A 24,078-nucleotide genomic window follows, 5' to 3' on the forward strand; every position below is an offset into this window, starting at 1 on the left:
AGAGAGAATGCATAATGGAAAGAATGTTTAGAACTGTTTTTAAAATTCAAACTATCTGCATAAAGATAACTTTTAAGTAACTCTTTACAGTAAAACATGAACCAAAATTCTAGACTGAAAGGATAAATGAGGAAGTTGGGAATGTTATTGGATTATTACAGCAGGCTACATCTTATGTTTGGAAAGAGAGTACAAAACCTTGAATGACTTTAACTTTAGAAAGTGTTAAATCTGGCAATATTAAATCATAGTGTGTGGTTGTGGCACATTCAGACATCAATGGTAATATAAATGGAGTCAGTCACGTTGGAGAGCAGTTGGGCAAGATATAGTCAAATTGGTGACATGACTGTGCACAGCATAGTACATACTATGAAGCAACTAGCAGCAACACTGTTAACGGTGAGTATTTAAAAACTTAATTTTCTTTCACTACAAAATAATCAATAGTTGTCCATTTAGAAACTAGAAAATTAAGCAAAATGAAATGAAAGAGAACATTAAATCTCATGTTAAATGAAATACATCAACTATCATGCCATCTTAAGTGAGAAAAATAAATTATAAAATATGATATTATTGCATACAGTTGTATTTTGGAGGGTATAGAGGGCCTTGCTACATACCCCAAGGTAGCCTCCAACTCTCAGTCCTTCTGCTTCTTCCTCTTTCTCTGATTACAGGTGTGGGCCACCACACCTGGCTTTTGTATAAAGCTTTTTAAAAAACAAAATCATGAAGGTGCTGCTCATTCATAAAGATTAATAGGAAGGCTATATCCCAGGATGCTATAAAAGAAGGGAATAATCCTGGAATTTAAAAAATCCAAAGGGACCTTCAACTCCATCACTTTGCTTTTTTAATATTTTGAAGGAGATGATTACTATAAACTATCCAGATTATTTTTAATCTTCTCAGAGAATAGTCATCATATGTGCATTTGGAATTACTTAAATAAAAATAACTTGTCAATGAAAAACTAATTTAACTGATATTTATAAAAAAGTTCATGCCACAGATCAAGGACTTGATCCTATGCTAAGTGGTTCTCTATATTTTATTCTTTTTTTTCTTTTATTCATATATGCATGCAATATTTGGGTCATTTCTTCCCCCTTTCTCCTGTCCCCTCCTTTACCCCTCCGCCCCCTTCCTCTACACTAAGGATAGTTGGATGTTGAAAATATAATTTTCATAATTTGAATTCTCCTCTCCAGAAGGTTAAAATGAGAAAAAAATATTGAAGAATTAATTTGGCCCCTGACATTGGTTTAACTGATAGTGTACCAGGTACATAGGAAGTGTATCTACTCTTTTATTACTTGGTGAACTTGGTTGAATGGTAAAAAGACACCCAGGCTCAGCCTGGGTAAGGAAGTTAAGGAGACCCTCAGCTTGACCTCAGGAATAGCAAAAGTTTGGTGCTGATGTATCTTTGAAGTTTTGATCAAGAAAACTGAAGGGGTTATGTTCAGAATGTATATTATTATAGATGCATAATAGCCTCTTAAAAATTCTCCAAACATAAATATCACTGGTTTTTACCAATAAAATTCTGAATTCCTTTGTTACTATAGTAAAAGAAAACAACATCAAACTTTTGTGTTTGCTTCCCAACCAAGAATACAAAACTCAAGCCCCCCCCCCACAATATGCTGGGAAGCACTTGCCTAAGAAGGCCTAGTTCTCATTCTCCCTCATAGCTCTGTTTTCCACAGGAATGCAGTCTTCTCACAGAACCAAGATGGGCTTTCATACAGAAGTTAATGTCAATCCAGGGTAAAGTCAGGAAAACAAAAAAGATGGATTGAACTGCTTTTCCTGTGCTTTTTCTCAGCATATCATAAAACATGACAATAACAGTGTTCTCAAAACTTATACACCTGGCTAATTAAAACTTTGACACAATGATGTAACATGTTTTAAACACATGAGTTTAACAGAATACACCCTAGTACTCGTAGACATAAAATGTGAGACATCTGTTTTTCACAAATCTGTTATGTAGGGCATATATTTTGTTGAGTTACAAGTTAGGATTACATATGTAGGAGGTAGAATATGAGTGAACTTCCATAGTACCAGGACTCATCTCAATGGCACTGTGTTCTCTGTCTGGGGCCCACACAGTAACTCTTGTGAAATGTTGGATGGATAGGTGTCTGTATGTGTGTGTATTGGCCAATCAAACCAGAAAGAAAATTTTTATAAAATCAAAACAATGGGATTTGAACATATGCACAAAAGAATTATATCACAGTTGAAGTGGGGGTGTAGCTCAGTTGTAGAACTCTTGTCTTGCACCTGCCAGCATCAGAGAGAGAGAGGAACCTGGGGGAGGGGACTTAAAACCTGTCAGGATGGAATTACATGGTATAGGGACAAGTGTGCCCATACCCATAAGCAAGGAAGGAAAGCGTTTGAACAGAAAGCAAAAAGTGAAAATGAAGAGGGATAACACAGGATCGTTTCTTGCTGTCAGACTGGTTTCAAACAGTAAGTGTTCCTGCTTAGCAAACGTGAGGCACTGAGTTCAAACCCCTGTGTTGCTGCAAACACAGTAGCATTTCAGTTCCCAAATGGGAAGACTTTGGTGGTCTTCAGCCATATGGTCAAGCATGGCAAGGGTCTACTGTCTTTCAGAGGACAAGTTAAATCAGTTTATATTTCAAGATTTACCTTTCATCTAGCATATTTAAATGTATTCTAAAATGAGGAAAAGAAAGTGAACTAGTAGAAGGTGATAGAGGGGAACATCAACATTGGTTCTCAGTGTGGTGCAATAGATCTGCATGCCAATTTTTCTTAACCTTTTTACTTTTGCATGTGTTTGTGTGCATGTATATGTACACATGTGTATAAATGTACATGTATGTATGTACATTTGTATGTATGCATGTATTTTATGGTGCTGCGGACTGAACTCAAGGTCTTGGGAATGTTAGGCAATACTCTACAACTGGGTTAGGTTTCAAGCCTTCCATCTTTATTTTAAACTAGAAAAGAACATTTCTCTGGTAACTCACTTACATGCCCATTAGCTGTGCATAGAAGGACTAATACAGAAGCAAAAGTAAGCTCAACATTCTCTGCTCCTCCTTAAATATTTTTTATAGCTAACACACCTTAGACCAGGGCCATGAGTAATGCTATTTAAAATTATTATAATAACTCTTAATTTGTGTCTTAAGGATTTAATTTTATACACTCAGCAAGCCAAAAACCAGAGACAGCAAAAGGACTGACTACATGAAATGAGGAAAGTGAATAAAAAGGACTATGATTAATGCTAAACTGTCCTTCTCTGTGCATTATAGATGATAATTGGTTGGTGATCTCAATATTCCTCATATATCTCGGGACAAATTCACTTTATTATTAGTTGTTGTAGGTCTTCTCTGCCTGAAGTGGATTCGGTTTTGAATAAATCAATTGGAGCTGGTTGACTTGGGTTTGGAGTTAACAAGTGGGAAATTGTGGCATCTTGATACCCAGTGCTCTTCAGCCATTCAGGAGAGTTAGAGGAGGACACAATTCATGGTGGAAAAGCCTGCTTGTTCATGGAATTTTTATGAGCTTTCTTTAAGTCACAAATGCCTTTTGGGTTCTAAGACAAATTTCCAGAGAACACATGACAATTATATCCCAATATTCATTTTTGTTTTCCAAACAAGAAAAGTAGTTTTCATCATGATTGTTTAGAAAAATAAAACCTGATTTGCTGTTGTGATAATCCCAAAAATACTAATTTTTGAATTATCCTTTAAATGTTTGCAGTTTATAAGCAGCTAACTCATGGTGTAGAAGTGACAATTGTGTGGAGATATTTAAAATGATTCCATCAAAGGAAACAGAAAACTGTTAAATGTAATTTAACTGAAAAATGGATAAAAATTATGAACATTTTCATTTCTGTGTCATCCCTGCTCTTTTCAAACCAAAAATGTAATAATTTCAGAATTTACAGTGTAATAGAAATTTAATGATGGTGACTTTCCCTCCACAAATATTAAGGTTAGAATGCAAATAGGAATGTAATTTTTTTTAAAAAATGGGAGTCAGACACTTTTATCATAATTTTCCAGATTCTGGCCAACTGGGAATTCCTCAATCATTTTAATTAGAGCTCTATATTTGTTACCATCATTTTCACCAGTAAATACTACATTGTACAGTGTACAAGGGATTACAATTGGCCTGGCCTCTCATCTCAAGGAGCACTCAGAAACATAGGAGATGTAAAATAAGTGCATGCTTAACCACAGTTCAAAATAGGAACTGCAAAAAAATGCCACAAAATATATAAATACACAGCATAGAGTTTTTTTTTAAATGCAGAAATTACATTTAGTTAGAAAGTGAAAGGAAGGTTCATGAAGTTATCAAGACAAGTTGGAGAATGCTTATTATTTGTTAAATGGGAAATTTTTAAGGATTTCAAAGTGAGGAATGCTTTATGACACTCTGGCATTCATTTAGAGAAAATTGAAACAAGTTGAATATATGTCGCAGGATTTGGGGGGAAGTTTCTTGAGAAGCAGTAAGAAAAGAAAGAAAGATGTTCCAGAATAATTGTGGAGTGCATGGGGAGGTGAGGGGACCAGGGACAAATGAATGAGAGTTAGGAATATGATGGTTCTATCAACCAAAAACCAGAAACCAGGAGGAAGAATTGAACTTGAGTTTGAGATGATTTTGAACATGCAGGTAGAGGTTTACTCAGTAGGATACTGGAAATTGGAAGTTTAGGGTGATGTTAGATCTAGGAATGTGAATTGGTAGTCACTCCATTGAGATACTAATGAAAATTGGGGAATTTTGTGAAATTGCAGAAAAGCTTATCAAGAGAGTAAAAGAAGAGGGTAGGTAGTGAAGTTAGGAAGGAAACTGACATGCAGGGTGATACAGAAAGATGAGAATGAGGAGAAGGACAAATAATCCGAGGGAGAAAGAGACCCAAGAGAATCCAATAGTGTATCACAGAGTCACAAACCCATTCTCTAAGGGACAGATGGTATTTTAGAGCAAGCCAAGGGGTTTAAGTTCAACCTACTTGGTCCTGCTCTTGCAGCACTAAAACAACCAGATATGAAATAAATGAGAATAAGTGATAAAACTTTATTATTCAAAATAGATGGACCAATAATTCTTCCATGTTAAGCAGAAACTAAAAAAATATGTGACCAGAAAGCTACAACTACAAAAGATTCTTCAAGGGATTCTGCACACAGAAAGTGAAACCCAACTTAACCATGAAAAGACAGGCAGCACCAAACCATGGGAAAAGAAAAAGCAAGAAAATAGAGAGTAACCTCAACTTAGGTACACACAATCAAACCTTCAAACAACTAAGACAACTAAATGACAGGAATCACCACATACCTATCAGTACTAACATTTACTGTTAACAGACTTAATTCACCCATCAAAAGGCACCACTTGATGAAATGGATTAAAAAGGAAGATCCAACAATTTGTTGCTAACAGGAGACCCATTTCACTGACAGAAATAAGCATAGGCTTAGGATGAAAGGCTGGAAGAATATTTACTAAGATAATGGCCCCTGAAAACAGGCAGGAGTAGCAATACTTATCTCTGACAAAGTAGACTTCAAACCTACATTGATCAAACAAGATTAGGAAGGATATTCTATACTAATAAAAGGGGAAATAGACCAAAAGGAAATAATAATTATCAACCTGTATGCACCCAATTTCATCAAACATACCCTGAAAGACATGAAAGCATATATTAACTCCAACACAGTGGTTGTGGGAGACTTTAACATTGCATTATCATCAATAGAAAGGTCATCCAAACAAAAAATTAATAAAGAAATCCAAGATCTAAAATATACAATAGATCAAATGGACCTACTTGATGTCTACAGAACATTTCATCCAACTTCTACACAATATACATTCTTCTCAGCAGCCCATGGAACCTTCTCCAAAATAGATCATATCTTAGGGCAGAAAGCAAGCCTCAGCAAATAGAAATTAGAAATTATACCGTGCATACTATCTGATCACAATGCAGTAAAACTAGAACTCAACAACAAAAGTAAAGACAAAAAACATGCAAAAGCTGGAAACTAAATAACTCATTACTTAATGAACAATGGATCATTGATGAAATAAAAGAGGAAATTAAAAAGTTCCTGAAAGTCAATGAAAATGAAAACACAACTTACTGTAACCTATGGGACACAGCAAAGACAGTCCTGAGAGGAAAGTTTATAGCCATTAGTGCATATATTAAAAAGACTGAAAGATCCCAAATCAATGACCTAATGACCCATCTCAAACTCCTAGAAAAACAAGAACAAGCAAATCCCAAAACAAATGGAAGGAATGAAATAATTAAAATAAGAACTGAAATCAATGAAATAGAAACCAAAAAACCATACAAAGAAATAATGAAACAAAAAGTTTGTTCTTTGAAAAAATAAACAAGATCAATAGACCCCTGGCAAACCTGATTAAAATGAGGAGAGAAAAAACCCAAATTAGTAGAATCAGGAATGCAAAAGGGGAGATAACAACAAACACCATGGAAGTCCAGGAAATCATCAGAGACTACTTTGAGAATCTGTATTTAAAAAATTTGAAAAACTTAAAGAAATGGACAGATTTCTAGATACATATGATCATCCAAAACTGAACCAAGAAGAAATTAATCACCTGAATAGATCTATAACACAAAATGAAATTGAAGCAGCAACCAAGAGTCTCCCCAAAAATAACAGTCCAGGACCTGATGGATTCTCTGTTGAATTGTATCAGACATTTAAAGAAGAACTGATTCCAACCCTCCATTATCTTTTCCATGAAATAGAAAGGGAAGGAAAACTGCCTAATACATTTTATGAAGACAGTATGACACTTATCCCCAAAACAGGCAAAGACACCTCTAAAAAGGAGAACTATAGGCCAATCTCCTTAATGAACATTGATGCCAAAATCGTCAACAAACTAATGGCAAACCGAATTCAACAACACATCTAAAAGATTATTCACCATGACCAAGTAGGCTTCATCCCAGAAATGCAGGAGTGATTCAACATACGAAAATCAATAAACATAATAAACCACATTAACAGAAGCAAAGACAAAAACCACTTGATCATCTCAATAGATGCAGAACAAGCCTTTGATAAGATCCAACACCATTTCATGACAAAAACTCTAAGAAACTAGGAATAGAAACAAAGTACCTCAACATTATAAAAGCTATGTATGAAAAACCTACAACCAGCATTATACTTAATGGAGAAAAACTGAAACCATTCCCTCTAAAATCAGCAACCAGACAAGGATGCCCACTATCTCCGCTCCTATTCAACATAATACTAGAATTCCTAGTCAGAGCAATTAGGCAAGAAGAAGGAATAAAAGGAATACAAATAGGTAAAGAAACTGTCAAAATATCCCTATTTGCAGACAACATGATCCTATACCTTAAAGACCCAAAAAACTCTACTCAGAAGCTTCTGGACATCATCAATAGCTACAGCAAGGTAGCAGGATATAAAATCAACATAGAAAAATCATTAGCATTTCTATACACTAATAATGAGCAAACTGAAAAAGAATGTATGAAAACAATTCCTTTTACAATAGCCTAAAAAAAAATCAAATACCTAGGTGTAAACCTAACAAAAGATGTGAATAAACTTCTGAAGAAAGAGATTGAGGAAGACTATAGGAATTGGAGAAATCTCTCATGCTCATGGATTGGTAGAATCAACATAGTAAAAATGTCGATACTCCCAAAAGAAATGTACATGTTTAATGCAATTCCCATCAAAATCCCAATGACATTCATTAAAGAGATTGAAAAATCTACTGTGAAATTTATATGGAAACACAAGAGGCCACGAATAGCCAAGACAATACTCAGTCAAAAGTACAATGCTGGAGGTATCACGATACCCCGACTTCAAATTATATTACAAAGCAATAACAAGAAAAACAACATGGTAGTGGCACAAAAACAGACATGAAGACCAGTGGAACAGAATAGAGGACCCAGATATGAAGCCACACAACTATAACCAACTTGTCTTTGACAAAGGAGCTAAAAGTATACGAAGGAGAAATAGCAGCCTCTTCAACAAAAACTGCTGGGAAAACTGGTTAGCAGTCTGCAAAAAACTGAAACTAGATCCATGTATGCTGCCCTATACCAATATTAACTCAAAATGGATCAAGGATCTTAATATCAGACCCCAAACTCTAAAGTTGATACAGGAAAGAGTAGGAAATACTCTGGAGTTAGTAGGTATAGGTAAGAACTTTTTCAACAAAACCCTAGCACCACAGCAACTAAGAGATAGCATAGACAAATGGGACCTCATAAAACTAAAAAGCTTCTGTTCATCAAAAGAAATGGTCTCTAAATTGAAGAGAACACCCACAGAGTGGCAGAAAATATTTGCCAGCTACTCATCAGACAAAGGACTGATAACCAGAATATATAGGGAACTTAAAAAACTAAATTCTCCCAAAACTAATGAACCAATAAAGAAATGGGCAAGTGAACTAAACAGTACTTTATCAACAGAAGAAATTCTAATGGCCAAAAAACAATGAGAAAATGCTCACCATCTCTAGTAATAGAGGAAATGCAAATTAAAACCATGCTAAGATTCCACCTCATCTCTGTTAGAATAGCCATCATTAGCAAAACCACTAACAACAGGTGTTGGTGAGGATGCAGGGAAAAAGGAACCCTCTACACTGTTGGTGGGAATGTAAACTAGTACAACCACTCTGGAAAAACATTTGGACGCTACTTAAAAAGCTAAACATTGATCTACCATTTGATCCAGCAATACCACTCTTGGGGATATACCCAAAAGACTGTGACACAGGTTACTCCAGAGGCACCTGCACACCCATGTTTATTGCAGCACTATTCACAATAGCCAAGTTATGGAAACAGCCAAGATGCCCCACCACTGACGAATGGATTAAGAAAATGTGGTATCTATACACAATGGAATTTTATGCAGCCATGAAGAAGAATGAAATATTTTCATTTGCAGGCAAATGGATGGAATTGGAAACATCATTCTGAGTGAGGTTAGCCTGGCCCAAAAGACCAAAAATCATATGTTCTCCCTCATATGTGGACTTTAGATCAAGGGCAAACACAACAAGGGATTGGACTTTGAGCACATGATAAAAGCAAGAGCACACAAGGGAGGGGTGAGGATAGGTAAGACACCTAAAAAACTAGCTAGCATTTGTTGCCCTTAACACAGAGAAACTAAAGCAAATACCTTAAAAGCAACTGAGGCCAATAGGAAAAGGGTACCAGGAACTAGAGAAAAGGTTAGATCAAAAGGAATTAACCTAGAAGGTAACACACATGCACAGGAAATTAATGTGAGTCAACTCCCTGTATAGTTATCCTTATTTCAACTAGCAAAAACACTTGTTCCTTCCCATTATTGCTTATACTCTCTCTTCAACAAAATTAGAGATATGGGCAAAATAATTTCTGCCGGGTATTGAAGGGGTGGTGGGGAGATGGAGGGAGTGGATCGTTGGTAAGGGAGGGGGGTAGGGGTAGGGGGGAGAAATGTCCCACACATTGTATGCACATATGAATAATAAAACAATAAAAAAATGAAATTTTAGTTTAAAAAAAAAGTAAAAAAATTGAAGAATACATCTTAATAGAGAGCCTGTTGGTCGTTGGGAAAATCTGGTGTAGATAGGAAAAGATAGGTTGTATAAGTGAATCTTATCAGGTAGATGTTTTATTTCTTTATCTCCGATGATATTTCTCCATCTACTTTCCCATCACATAGCCAAAGGTGCTCGGCCAGGTGAAATCTAATCCATCATGACTTATTCTAAAAATTAGCTCACAAACCATGTATAGTCAGTATAGTAAAAATGCCTAAAACTTTAAAGAGTATAAGGTAAAATTAATAGTGGCAGGAAAAGAATTCCAAAATTCAACTTATAAACTAAAATAAAAATCTGCCATAGTTTAGTTTTAAAACTCTCTGAAGTGTTTTTAATGTTATTTTATTCATACTTATGAAAAAGCACATCTAACGTAAAAACTGTTTTAGTGCTTTGACATTAATTTAAATGTAATTAGGTATTCTTAGATAAAATGGTCACTTTTATTATTCTGATTTTTAATATTAGACTATGACAGTAGTTCTAGATAAAATTCTGGATTGTTTTAATTTGAATAATATCTCACGACCAAGACCATTGCTGGTGGGATCAGCACAGGGAAGTCAGCAGCCTTGGTAGGGCTGGGAACCAGGATTTGACAGAAAGGGATGTCAGGAAAGCCTCAGGGAGCAAGAGTGGTGGCCCGGCTGTGAGCAGCGGGAAGCAGGGCTCTCCTGCCAGGCGGCCAACTGCAGCGATCCTCAGATCTGGCCTCCCTCCAGCACTACCACCTTGGCCCAGTCGTCCCTCATCCTAGATGGCTCCCCAGGACGCAGCGTTCCTCCTCCACCTCCTCCTCCCCCTCGGCTTCCCTCCATTGGTCCGTCTTCCTATTCCTCCTGCCCTGCATTGATGCATCTTCCTCTTCCTCCTGCTTCTGCACAAACGCAAACGCTGCGCGCAGGCGGCCTCGGGAAACTCCCTTCCCCTTACATCTTGCAGAGCACGGCTGGCAGTTGACAGCCCACAGCAGTTTCAGTGATCTCTCTCACCTGCCTTTCTCGCCCACTCCAAGAGAGCATTGACGATCACACCTGGTGGTGGTTGTGCTCAACTTCTAAGGTAGGAATTGCAGGGGTGGGGTGCTTAAGGCCTAGGGTGCTGCACTGGCTGGCGGGAGGGAGGGCCAGGGTTTGAATCCCCGCACCACCTGAAAAAAACTTTGGTCTTTTCCTTCTTCCACCTGGACTCCAGGGGCTCGTCCCTGCTTTGATAGAAAATCAAGACAGAGACCAGGGGGATTGCATTCACACCCGTGAATCTCACTCGGGTGGGAAGACCCGAGTTCAAATCCCATTATGATGTGAATGCATTAGTTCCCTTTTCTTCCACCTAGACTCCACGGGCTCTCCCCTGCGTTGCTGGAAAATCAGGACAAAGAACAGGGCGATTGTGCTATGGTCATACATTGGCAAATAATGAGCGAGTCCGCATCTCAACAAACACACCAATAAAAAGAGTTGTAATAAGTACTGTAGCTCATATTGAAGCCCAGAGTTCCATCTACAGTTCTACAAAAACAGATAAATAAATAAAGAGAAATACATAAATACATAAATGCATAAACACATGAATATGTAAATGAATAAATGAATGAGTGATTGAAAAAATACATAAGTGGATAAATGAATAGAAAGAAACAAACACACGAAGGAAGTAACAAATACATGGATGCAAAAATAAAAACATAAATACATAAATGAATAAATAAATGGCTGAATGAAAGAATACACACACAAGCACAGAAATACGTAGATGAATAAATGAGTGAATGAAAAAATTTATACTCAATTGAATAAATGAATGAAAATAAACTCATAAATACATAAATACATAGATATATCAATAAATACTTTAATGTATCAAGGAATAAATAAAAATGAATTGAATAAATACTTAAATACATAGATAAACACATAAATGTAAAAGAAATAAATAAATGAGTGAATTAATACATCAATGAAAAAATAAATACCTAAATGATTGAATGAATGGAGTTAAGAACAGAATAGTGGTTACCATAGAGTGGGGAAGGTAGTGGGGAGGGATGAAAGAGCCAAGGTTTATCCATCAGTATTAAGTTAGAGTTAGATAGAAGTAAGTTTTGGTGTGCTGTTCCATGGGGGTGACTGTAGACAAAAATATTGTACTGTGTGTTTCCAAAAGCTAAAGGAAAGGATTTTAAAACTTCTTGTGAAAGGGAGTCCTTATTTTCACTCTTTTTCCCAGTCATTACTTCCTATCATTAACTCACTAAAAATGAGCAAAATGTTATGGGAACAATATTGGTAGCAACACTCTTTTATCATTGAAGGAAATGATAAATAATTTCAGTGATAGATATGTTCAAACTAATATAAACCTTACACATTGTATATATGTATCAAACATCACATGGAAACCCATTAATATTTACAATCATTTTATGTCTTCCCATATCAGTTAAAATAAATTTAATTTAAATATATGCATGTATGCGTTTATATATGTATGTGTGTATATATGCACATATATATATATATACATTGTTAATGTGAATATACCACAAACACATAAGAAATCCAGAAATGTTTGATGATGCACTCAGAACTTAGTAAGAGTATAAAGCTATTTATATTCCAAGTGCTGAAAAAGAGAAGATTTGTGATATGAGAAGCTCAGAAGATTCTAAACCCTGGAACTCTCCAAAAGAGCTGAGATGTTTAATATGGGTGAGACAACCACAAATGAGTGTTGGTTTTAAAGACACATTTCTGAGGGAATAAATAACAAAACCTCTCTCTCTCCTCTGCCTCCTGAGACACAGAAGAAACAGAAGCATGAAGAGTGGATCTAAAGTATCATACAGAAGGTATGCAGCCTACTTCATACTTTAAAACCACATATATGCTTCAATGCTGAAAATATTGATTTTCAGATTCGATTTCCTTCCACTTTACCAATGCTTTGTCTGAGACTTTTGTATGCAGTAGGCTAGTGGTCAAATCTGGATAAGAACTTCTTCATTAGATACTGTATATTCAAGCATTAAATAGATCATTTTGCAAATGAAAATGTAGACACTGCTGTTTGGCAGAAGTGGGAATATATTTCAGGAGGAAAGTACTTAACCGCAATCTGATCAAGTTTCTAGTAATTTTTGTTCAAAGATATTTTGGGGTAGAAAATTAAAAGAACTAAAATTATGTAATATGTAAGTCTCACAAAACAGACAGAGGAGAATTGAATTTATCAACTCAGCCATATATATGGTCATGTTCTTGGAAGACAAGACACTTTTGACACCTGTTACATTGTACATAATAAAATATTTGACTTTCAATAATGTTGCTAGGCTACTTTAGGTTTAGGCAAGTCACCTACTCTTCAGTGTCATTTTCTTTGTCCCCCAAGTGTCTCCAGAACTACAAAGTAACATTGAGCTAAGGATTATGTAATATTAAGTGTGGAATCACATTACTCTGGCAATGTTAAGGTCATAAAGATAAAATATCAGTGATTTCATTTAAAACTCCTTTGCATTTGCTGTGCAGTCTTTCTTCTGCATGTAAATTTTAATCATATATGTAATTCCTCAGCACAATCCATTTTGGGGCTCTGAGAGTGGGAAGATCTCCTTTATATGTGGTTGGCTGAAATTGCAGTATAATGTACTCCCTTACCACCTTTGACTTTTGGGGAATGTAATAGATAATTTCAAATGTCACCTTGAGTAGGATATGGTTCCCTAGATGTCTGGCTAAAGAGTCATGATGTTCCTGTAAAGGCTTTTTGGATAATATTATCATTTTAACCAATAGGCTCCATAAAGCATATTATCTTCCAATTTGTGAGTGAGCCTTATCCAACTGGGAGAAGGCCAGAATAGACAAATATATGTATAAAGAGACAGAGAAAAATAGAGATAGACAGAGAAGGAGACAGACAGGTATCCTATTATTTCTATTTCTAACTCATACAGGCAACCAGATCTTACATATTTTCTTCTTATAATATGTTTGATCTGACTAATAATGCATGCCATAAATCCTTATAAATGTGCTGAGGAAAAATTATGATTAAATTCAGTTTTAAAATGCTGTCATACATAAAAGAAATCTACCAGCAATATGGAGATAACACTGTGTTTCACAAGACAAATGCAAAACACAACTAGAGAAAGCAATGGAGTGATTGCAGCTAAATTTTTCTTTTACCATTGCAAAATTTGTGACAGAGTTGGTGTTGTTCCTCAAGGATATTTACAGAGAATAATTTACATGATTTAAAACAAACTATGTTATTAAAGTCCACACAAACCATGTCCACATTAAACAATATTACATGATAGTTAATAACATATCTTATAACTAAGTACGTTTATAGAAAAAGTGATAATTGAAATAATATTTACTGTAAATTATGCTGACAGATTTATAATGTTCACAAGAATTCATGTCCTATATTATTAGATAATTAGGGCAGAGGTGTTGTGCCAATTAAATATTCTATAATTTTCTGTAGCTCTTTTGTGAAATGGATATAGACTATAGAAATTAATATTTACAATTGGGAAATGTTCTATTTGTACTCTTTGTTTTGCATTACCAAAGCATAGCTCTGATAAATAAATACCGTTAAGTCCATAAATTCTTTTTTTTTTCAGATTCTGAATGCCTTTATTTACCTTTTGAACTTTTAAAATTTATTTCTGTTGTTTAGCAATTTAGGCTTAATAATGCACTGCAGAAACTGAGATGCCTGCCCTGTCTTGCTCTTTTCTGTTTACATGACATTATGCAGTGTGTCTAAATATTTTGCTCTACTTTCTCACCTATAAAATAACGGAAGTGTGGTAGGTGATGTGTAGATCCTGAATTTAAATTCTATTTCTGTGATTTAGAACACTTGTGCCTAACTTGGTCATCTTTGCCACATTTTAATCACATTTGTTATATAATGAAGTCTTGCCTTTCGAAACTTAATGTAAATGCACTTTTATGCACAAAAATAATAATTCAGTTTGGAGTGTTCTCAGTTAAGTGAAAATTTCTTTGAAATGATGCTGTCACATGTTGCATCGTGTTAATAGATACTTAACTTCTCAATATTTCTTTGAGGAGCTGTAGTTTCAACTTTATGTCTGCTGTTCCTTTATATGTAGATTAATATAAAACAAAAGCAAACAATTTGCTGCACCTACTTTGTAGGCCATAACTCATGGAAATAATCATTCTCTTCACTTCAGGACAAGTGAAGGTAATATGCTTCACTTGTCCACATATAGTATATCCACTCCTTCTCAGATGTTTCCATCTTCCCACTTTTCAATTATTTTCAACTTTTGTGTCACAAAAATAAGCTATATTTTGCTTTATTCTTGAAGTTCTTCCAGTAAAGAATCAGAAAGAATATTAGAATAAACAAAATAAAGAGAAAATAAAATTTGACAATAGGGCCCAACCTAAAAATCAATTATAAGTTCAAAACACACAGTGGTTATACATTTTTATGAATACTTACTGCTTGACATTCAATGAAAGACATTTCACTGGAAAATTCTGTCTAATTTCCCCAATGTACTCTCTACTGTGCATAGAAAAGAGAAATAAAGGATAAGGTATTTTGTTCTGAAAAATGATAACCATAAATGAATTTACGCTCACTCACAGAGAATCACACATGTGAACATTAATATAATTTCTAAACTTTTTATTAAGACAGTCTAATTTATTTTAGTATAATATACAAATAGTCACGATTTGAAGGAAGTAATGTGTGTTTGAAATACTTATGGGAATTTTACTTAAGTAAATCTTTATAATATTCAATCTCATGCAATCACTTATTTTGTAGTACATTGATTTTTATTCTATGATTACTCATATTCATTTTTGCAATCATATTTTAAAAAAAAATTTTATTCATTTATTCACAAGTGCATACATTGTTTGGGTCATTTCTCCCCCCTTGCTCCCCACTCACTCCCTCTCCTCCCACACCCCCTTGCTTCTAGGCAGAACCTGTTCTGCCCTTATCACTAATATTGTTGAAGAGAAGACATAAGAAATAATAAGAAAGACAAAGCGTTTTTGCTAGTTGAGATAAGGATAGTTATACAGAGAGATTCCTAGCATTAAATATAACTCACCTTACACTCATAAGATTGATTTGAGCACTCACTATCTCTACTTTTGTTTACCATTGCACCCCACTCATATAAGGTACAGTCTATAGATGAACTCCAAAATTATTTGCTGACAAAAGAAAGGAATGTGTGATTCCAATGACAATGTTTAGTTAAAATGGATGAAATTATAGTGACATTAGGTATTCTATTCATACAAAAATTTTTAAATGCTTATAAAAACCCAATAAAATGAAATTCATAATTTTATTTTTTGGTTTAGATACTGAGCTCATACAGCAGATGGGAGATTGAGTCAAGATCATTGTGTGTACTCATTGCTCTTATTTGCAAAAATGCCATAGTCTGACAAGTCAAGTATCCAAATACTTACATAGATACCATTTCATATTGCTTTTCTTTAAAATTTTGAATAGGAAAAGTAAGTTTTAAGGTCTTTCCTGTATTGAGCAAGAGTAGACATATATCTGCTTTTGATGGACTTGAATAATTCTTATAAATTGATCTTCATCATAGGATTCTTATCAAGGTTAACTATCATAATGCCATTAAAATGATTTCCAAAGCGATTTACACTTAGCGAACATTTATGTATAGTAGGTGGACTAATGTGAATAATATTGTTAATGGAACTATTAGCAAAAGGGAAAAAATAGTATGTAGGAAAGAATGAAAACAACTAAACTAATGATTCAAATCAAGAAGAAAGAAAATGTACCATAAAAAGAAAAACAACCTAATAGAATGAGTGAGATGATTTAAATATTCAACATTTCTTTGGTGCCATAGTTAATAAATTTCAATAAATGTTAGAAAAAAGTTAAAACAACAGTTCACTGTAAAGCTGCATAACTATAGGAAAATTGTTTGATTCTTTGAACTTCATTTTATACATCTAGAAATGGTAATATTAATACTATTATTTTGAACATTTTACATACATCCTCCAATATTTTAGTTATTTATACATTGCAACTAAAAATTAAAATTAAATTTATTTTACTTTATTAAGTGGTTTAGTTTTGCATATGTTTTCATGAGTAATTTTATTAAGGTGTAATTGGCACATAACATGTTGCACTTTTAAAGTGTGTATTTTAATAATTTATGATATGTATGGATGCCCACACGCAAAAGGATGAATACGTCAATCATCAAGTGTTTGCTTATGCCTCTGTAATCAATTCTTCCTCTGCCTTCCTTCATCTATTCCCATTTCCTGAGTTATTTTCAAAACATTTTCCCTCTCTATACCTTAGTCTGCATTCACACTTTGAAATTTGTATAAAGGAAATCATACAGTAACTCCTTTTTGTTGCCCTTTCACTCAGCATAACTATTTTAATGTTCATTGGTTTTTTTTGCACAACTTCTGCTTACTCTTGAGTAGTTTTTAATGGCAAGTTTACTGTAGGTTGTTTCCCCATTTACATGTTAATGGACATTTCAATTTTATCTAATTTTGGATTATTAAAATTTACAGAGAGATTACAGTCCATGACTGTAATCCCATGACTCTGGAGGCTGAGGTGGGAGAATCTGCACCGTGGGTTACATAGTGACATAGTGAGAGCTTATCCCAAAACAAAAATCAAAACAAATGAAAAAAAAGTCTGCTGTGAGCATTTTTATTGTGTGTAATTTCTTTGTAGGTACATATATTTAAATTCTTCTAAGGTAAATAAGTAGGAGCAGAATTGAGCATCCCTAACTTATAAAGAAATCACCATAGTATTTTCCAGAATGGCTTTACCATTTTATATTACTACCAATAATACATGAAACCTCTAGTTTCCATTACAGCCAAAATTTGTTGTTTCGTATTTTTAGCTTTAGTCATACCAACAGTGACTAATTGAAAATGACTAATTAATTGGTGGTTCCTAATAAATAATTATGTTGAATATTTTCTGTATATTTTTTGCCACTTTCTTCTCTAGAGAAATGGTTGTCAAAGCCTTGTATGCACACATGAATAATAAAAGAAAAATGAAAAAAAAAAAAAGAAATATAATATGAAAAAAAAAAGAACAAAACGCGACTTACTTTAAAACAAAAAAAAAATCTTTATTTATTTAAAATATTGTGTCTTTTTCTTACTGTGTTTTTGCAGTCTATCTACATAGTCTAAATATACAATCTTTATCATATTTATAATGTATATGTAATGCTTCCCACACTGTGGCTTGTATTTTATTTTCTCACATGCCTGTTTGGGGAAGCAAAATATTTTAATTGACTATTCAGCTTATTTCAACATCAAATTAATATATTAATGCTATAATATATTTTTTGAGTTTGGCTTATTTTGTTCAAAATGATGGTCTACAATTTCATCCATTTTCCTGTCAACAGCAGTGTCATTCTTCTTTATGGATGAATAACACCTCATCATGTATATACACCACATTTTCTCTATGCATTCATTAGTTATTAGGCACCTGAGATGATTCTACAGCTTGGCTATTGTGAATAGTGCTGTGATGAACATGGGTGTGAAGGTATCTGCCTTTTCTGTTCATTTAAACTCCTTTGAATAGAGTTTATGGAGGGGTCCATAGTGTATGCAAGGGTCACAAGGTAGGTCTACTTTTAGTTGTTTGAAGGGTCTCCATGCTGACATTTATAGAAGTTGCACTAGTTTACATTCCCACTAACAATATATTAGTTCCTCTTTCCCCTTCCTCACTAGCATTTGTTGCCTTTTGTTTTCTTGTTGATTACCACTCTTAACTGTGATGAAATGTCAACATAGTTTGATTTGAATTTTCTTTATGTCTAAGAATACTGAACATTGCTTATGTGTTCATTAGACATTTGAACTTCTTCTGAGAACTGTTTAATGTATATGCCCATTCATTAACAGTATTTTTTGTTATTTAACTTTTGGAGCTCTTTGTATATGCTGGATATTAATCCTTCATTCAGTGTTCCCTTTCTATAGGTTGTCTCTTCATTCTGGTAATTATTTCCTTTGATGTGTAGATTTTTCAAATTAAAATGCTTCAAAGGAAATAACTCCACAATCAAGAGAAAAATCCATAGAAAGGGAGAAAAAATTTGCATGTTATTCCTCAGATAAAGGATTAATGTCCATAAAATACAAAAAGTTCCAAACAATTGAACACACAAAAGCCAAATAATCCAATTATACATGGACAATTAAAACATGAGGAAATGTTCAACATCCTTAGCTATAAAGGAAATGCAAATAAAAATGACATGGATATTCCATCCCTCACCAGTCAAAATGGCTTTCATCAAGGAAATAAACAATATCAAATGATGATGACTGTGGATGTGTGTATGGGGAACTATTTTACATTGGTAATGGGGATGTAATTTAGTGTGGCTACTATGGAAACAAGTACAGAGGCTCCTCAACAAACTAAAAACATGGTGTGAATTCACATATTATATATATATATGATATATTATAAGAACCTTTGTAAATACTTTAATGTACCCCCACCCAGCATGACAATAATAAACAAAGAATCTAAAAACAGAACCACAATGTGATTCTGGTGTACCACTCTTTGACATATATCTTAAGGAATGTAAGTTATCATACACTAGAAATTTACACACCCATGTTTATAGCAGCGATATTCACAATAACCAAGCTAGAAAATAAGCTTAGGTGCCTATAAATCAATAAATGGATACAGACAAATGAAATGTGATATATATGGTATATATTTTTCATTTTCATTTTTTGTACACACACATATACATTTGTATATGCATGCATACATACATACAGTAGGGTATTATCTAGTCAAAAAGAAGAATGAAATTCTGTCATTTGCAGGAAAAGGAATGGAACTGGAGATCATCCTATTAAGCAAAATAAACCCAATTCATAATCATAAATATTGTATATTGCATGTTCTTTCTCATGTGAGGATTCTGGACCTTTAATAAGAAAAAAAGAATGACATGAGAAAAACGGTGACTGCTAGGGGGACCAGAAGGAGTGGGGAGGGAGAAGAAAAGACAAAGCGTGCATTGAATCAAAATGCTTTATATGCATGTATGAAAATAAAGTATCAAACCCCATTAAATTGTTTTAAAAGGCAATAAGAAAGAATAATTGAGGGGACAAATTTTATGAAGGTGCATTGTGTGCATGCATGGAAATATCACCAAGAAGTCTTTTTGTATAATTAATACTCACAAATAAAAGTAATTTGGATGGCTGAAAATAAGTAAATTAAGTGAAAATCTGCTTCTGCATGTCTTAGAATTTTCATAATTCAAGGTTTTCCTTTTCTCAGCCCATACTGAGATAGAAAATTAGTAAAACAGCTTACAGAGAAAATTTGTAGGATTCTGAAACTTGGAGGTCTACAAATAAATTCTGCTTGCTAGAATATAATTTTTAAACAAGTTGACAATTTCTGCCATGTGCACAGATAGAGCTTCTGATTTACTTTATAATACCTTATTCCTAAAGACAAGCAAATCAAGTTCTCCAGATATTTGATAAAATACTTGAAAATACAAGCAAACAAAAATAACAGACCAGCGAGGAATATCTAAAACAACACTAGGGAGCCGCCGCCGTTGATGCTGCTGCCAGCAGTGCGTTCAGGTCGGCCCCCTCCGGGTCCCCTCACCAGGCAGCCAGTGCCAGGATCCCATCCAAATTTGGAGAGCCACCGCATCCGGAGCCGCAGTTCCAGCGGGCCCAGGCCTGGCACCGCCCCAGAAGAACGGTCCAGCACAGAATCAAATGCGGGTGCTATCTGGGTATAGATTACATCATCAAAACTATCTTCTTCCCTCAGGACATTACTCTCAAGGACCTGGGAAAATGACCTCATTGCCATTGGATAACCAGTGTGACGATTACGACTCTGGCCTCTATACAGTACCAACACAAAATGTGGTGACTCCTAGCATAGCAAACCAACCAGGAGCACAGCAGATGTATGGCAGGGTTCCTCCTGCCCCGCACATTGTGGGATCCACTGCAGGATCTTTCCAAGGTGCTGCATCATCAACATCCCTTTTGCATACCAGTGCATCCCATCCCTACTCCTCTTTTGTGAATCACTACACTAGTCCAATGTACTCTGCCAAGTCTTCTGTTGCTTCTCAGGGATTTCCCTCTACTTGTCATTATGCTATGTCCACTGTTCCTTATTCTGTGTATCCTAGTGTTTCATATCCTTCTCTGCCTGCTGGTGATCCATATGGGCAAATGTTTACCTCACAGAATGCTCCAACTGTCAGGCCAGTTAAAGATAATTCATTGTCTGGCCAAAATCCAGCTATCAGCCATCCATCACTGCTTCCACCTCCACCTTCACAGCAGCACGATCAGCAGCAAAGTCTTTCAGGATATAATACTCCATCATGGGCAGCTCCAGGCCTTCCATCAAGCAAAGACAATTTCATTAGAAACCACATGGGATCCCTGCCTATAACCCACAACAACCTAACAAATGCTGATTCTCTGTCCTGTCTGGTTATGCCTCCCAAGTCCAGCTCAGTAGCATCTACTGCTTTGTCAGGAGCCTCCTCAACAAAAATGCCTCCTGTTGCAAAGCACCCAGTTGAGCCCATGTCCTCAGTTACACAGCCATCAAAGCTATTACAGCAGAAAGGAATGATGTATGGTGAATATGTTAATTATCAAGCTAGCTCTGCACTAACTCCCTTGTCATCAGCATGCAATGATGAGGAAGAGGAAGAGGAGGATGAGGAAGCAGGTGTTGACTGTTCTTCTACCACAAGCAGTGCTTCACCTTTGCCCAACAGTTATGATGCCCTGGAAGGAGGCAGCTTCGCAGATATGCATTCTTCATCAGCAAGCAGTCCTGCTCCTGATCCTGCCTCTGAACCTGACCCTGCTCCAGCTCCTGCCACTATTCCTCAGCCATCAAAAATGGCTAAGCCTTTTGGTTATGAGTATCCCACTCTTCAGCCTGGTTATCAGAATGCAGCACCACCACTCAATTCTGGAGCACATCCCAGTATCCTGGCGTATTGTGGATTCCAGCAGTATCCTCAACAGTACCCTGGTGTGAACCAGCTATCTTCCAGTCTAGGAGGATTGAGTCTTCAAAGTTCTCCCCAACTGGAAAGCCTGAGACCTGTCAACCTCACTCAGGAGAGAGAAGATCCAAATCAAAGATCAAGTACAAAGGTAGTACAACACCTTGGACCTGCAACTGATTTTTATAAGAAACTTGCTTTAGATTGCTCAGGACAGCAAACTACAGTGGATTTATTCCTTTTATGCTCACAGTATTCTCATCTTGCTTCTCTAGCTTGTATGTCCATGTATTCTGCAGGGTGCATCTGTTATTATCCATCATTCCACTGTACTCACAATTCTTCACAAGCAGAAAAGCTACAAAAAGACCTAAAATGATATCTGACAAGAAATATTGGATTTGAAGCAGTTAGGAGAATAAGATGTACTAAAGGTCATTCAGTGCACACTTTTCATGGAAACTTCTTTGTCCATTCCATGATTTGTTGTCTCTTGCCAACATCAATCCTGATGCTGAAATTACAGTGCAATTGTCAGTTGAAGAAAGTTTGACAGATACATCCTTAGTGTGCTTTCAAACAGCCCTGTTATATACATCAAGCAAAGGTGAGCAGAAAAATTAGAGTGCATACACTTTGTTTGCCCATGGTTAGCTCACTGGCAGATGTACATGCAGGAGTGAGTATGCAAGCTGCCATCTGCCTTCTGGCAAACATGGCGGTGGATCGATCAGTCTCCTCAAGTCTATCAGATGTGAGAGATGCCTTGGTGAATGCTGTGGTGGACTTGGTATCTGAGTATGGCTCCACTGTCTCAAACTTACAGCACTCCGTTTTGATAGCACCCAGCTCACTCAAGTTGTTCCCTCTCTATGTTTTGGCCCTTCTCAAACAGAAAGCATTTAGAATGGGTACAAGCACATGCTGAATGATTGTGTATTTGCCATGTGTCAGATAAAGTCTCAGCCACTTGTTCATCTAATGAAAATGATTCATCCCAACTTATACAGAATAGACAGATTCACAGATGAGGGTGCAATACATGTTAATGACAAGGTGGTACCTCAGCCACCCCTTCAAAAATTGTCAGCAGAGAAGCTGATAAGAGAAGGTGCTTTCCTTATGGACCTTGGCTCTGTTTTTTTACATTTGAATTGGAAAAGTCTGTGACAACAACTTCATAGAGGATGTACTTGGCTATCCTAATTTTGCATCAATACCACAGAAAATGGCACATCTTCCAGAGGTAGACACACTTTCATCAGAAAGAGCAAGATCCTTTATAACCTGGCTTAGAGACAGCAGACCCTTAAGCCCAGTTCTTCACGTGGTAAAAGATGAGAGTCCTGCCAAAGCAGAAATTTTTCAGCATTTAATAGAAGACTGGACAGAAGCTGCATTCTCTTACTATGAATTTTTGCTTCATGTTCAGCAGCAAATTTGTAAATGAAGTAGACTAAAATTTAATAAGAAGAAAAAGATGCATAACCTAGGTAAAGCATATTTCAGAGAAGCACATAGGATATTTGATGTGGAGGCATTTGCTGTTATAAGACACAATGCACAGCACTCTAAAGTTTTGGGAGAAGGTAGAGGGAAAGAAAGAAAGTGACAGATTTTCTTCAGCCTTCTTTAATGGCAATGATGATTCTGTTTCACCAAGTGTATTTGAGTTGGTTTCTACATATTTCCAGTAGTGGAGCAATACAGTGTTCTCTTCATTGCAGGCCAGCAAATTTATGTAGCTGTGTGGAATGACATGTCATAATGTAAAATTAGATAATTTTTTTTTCTTAATATAAAATTTCTGGACTTAAACTCTGACAAGAGATGCCAAAAGGCAGTGGTACTGTGCTATTTGTTTATGTGAATTACTTTTTAGCAAGGAATGATTCATATTCATTCAATGAATTCATTTTCCCTGTAAAGAAAATACTGTTTCAGTACATGAACTATAGAGAATATATATATAATGTACATAAGTGTTACATTTGTAAAGAAAATGTAAAAATGTAACTACAATATATGAATTGCTTAAACTGTGCTATACTCTTGGATGACAACTCTTTTTTTGTCACACTTAGAGAATGAGGTTGACAAATACATATTATGAATTGAGTCCACAAAAGAAACATAAAACTCTTTGTACTTCTGTTAAATCTTTTATGTGGATTTATTTATGATCAACCTACTAATTAAAATATTTTGCTTGACAAAAAATAAATAAATAAAATAATACAACA

General features: G+C 35.3%; 1 protein-coding gene across 1 annotated transcript; it reads left to right on the forward strand.

Moving 5' to 3' along the window:
- The first annotated feature begins 345 nt into the window (after nucleotides 1-345).
- On the forward strand, nucleotides 346-23,710 carry LOC141415501 (protein transport protein Sec24B-like). The gene is given in 9 exon segments (XM_074052210.1): nucleotides 346-402; nucleotides 10,360-10,650; nucleotides 11,039-11,164; nucleotides 20,386-20,487; nucleotides 20,490-22,311; nucleotides 22,314-22,447; nucleotides 22,449-22,755; nucleotides 22,758-22,975; nucleotides 22,977-23,710. Coding segments are annotated over 9 exon segments (3,366 nt in total). The 3' UTR covers nucleotides 23,286-23,710.
- Nucleotides 23,711-24,078: the final 368 nt, after the last annotated feature.

The sequence above is a fragment of the Castor canadensis genome, chromosome 13 (assembly GCF_047511655.1).
Source record: "Castor canadensis chromosome 13, mCasCan1.hap1v2, whole genome shotgun sequence".
Taxonomy (NCBI): domain Eukaryota; kingdom Metazoa; phylum Chordata; class Mammalia; order Rodentia; family Castoridae; genus Castor; species Castor canadensis.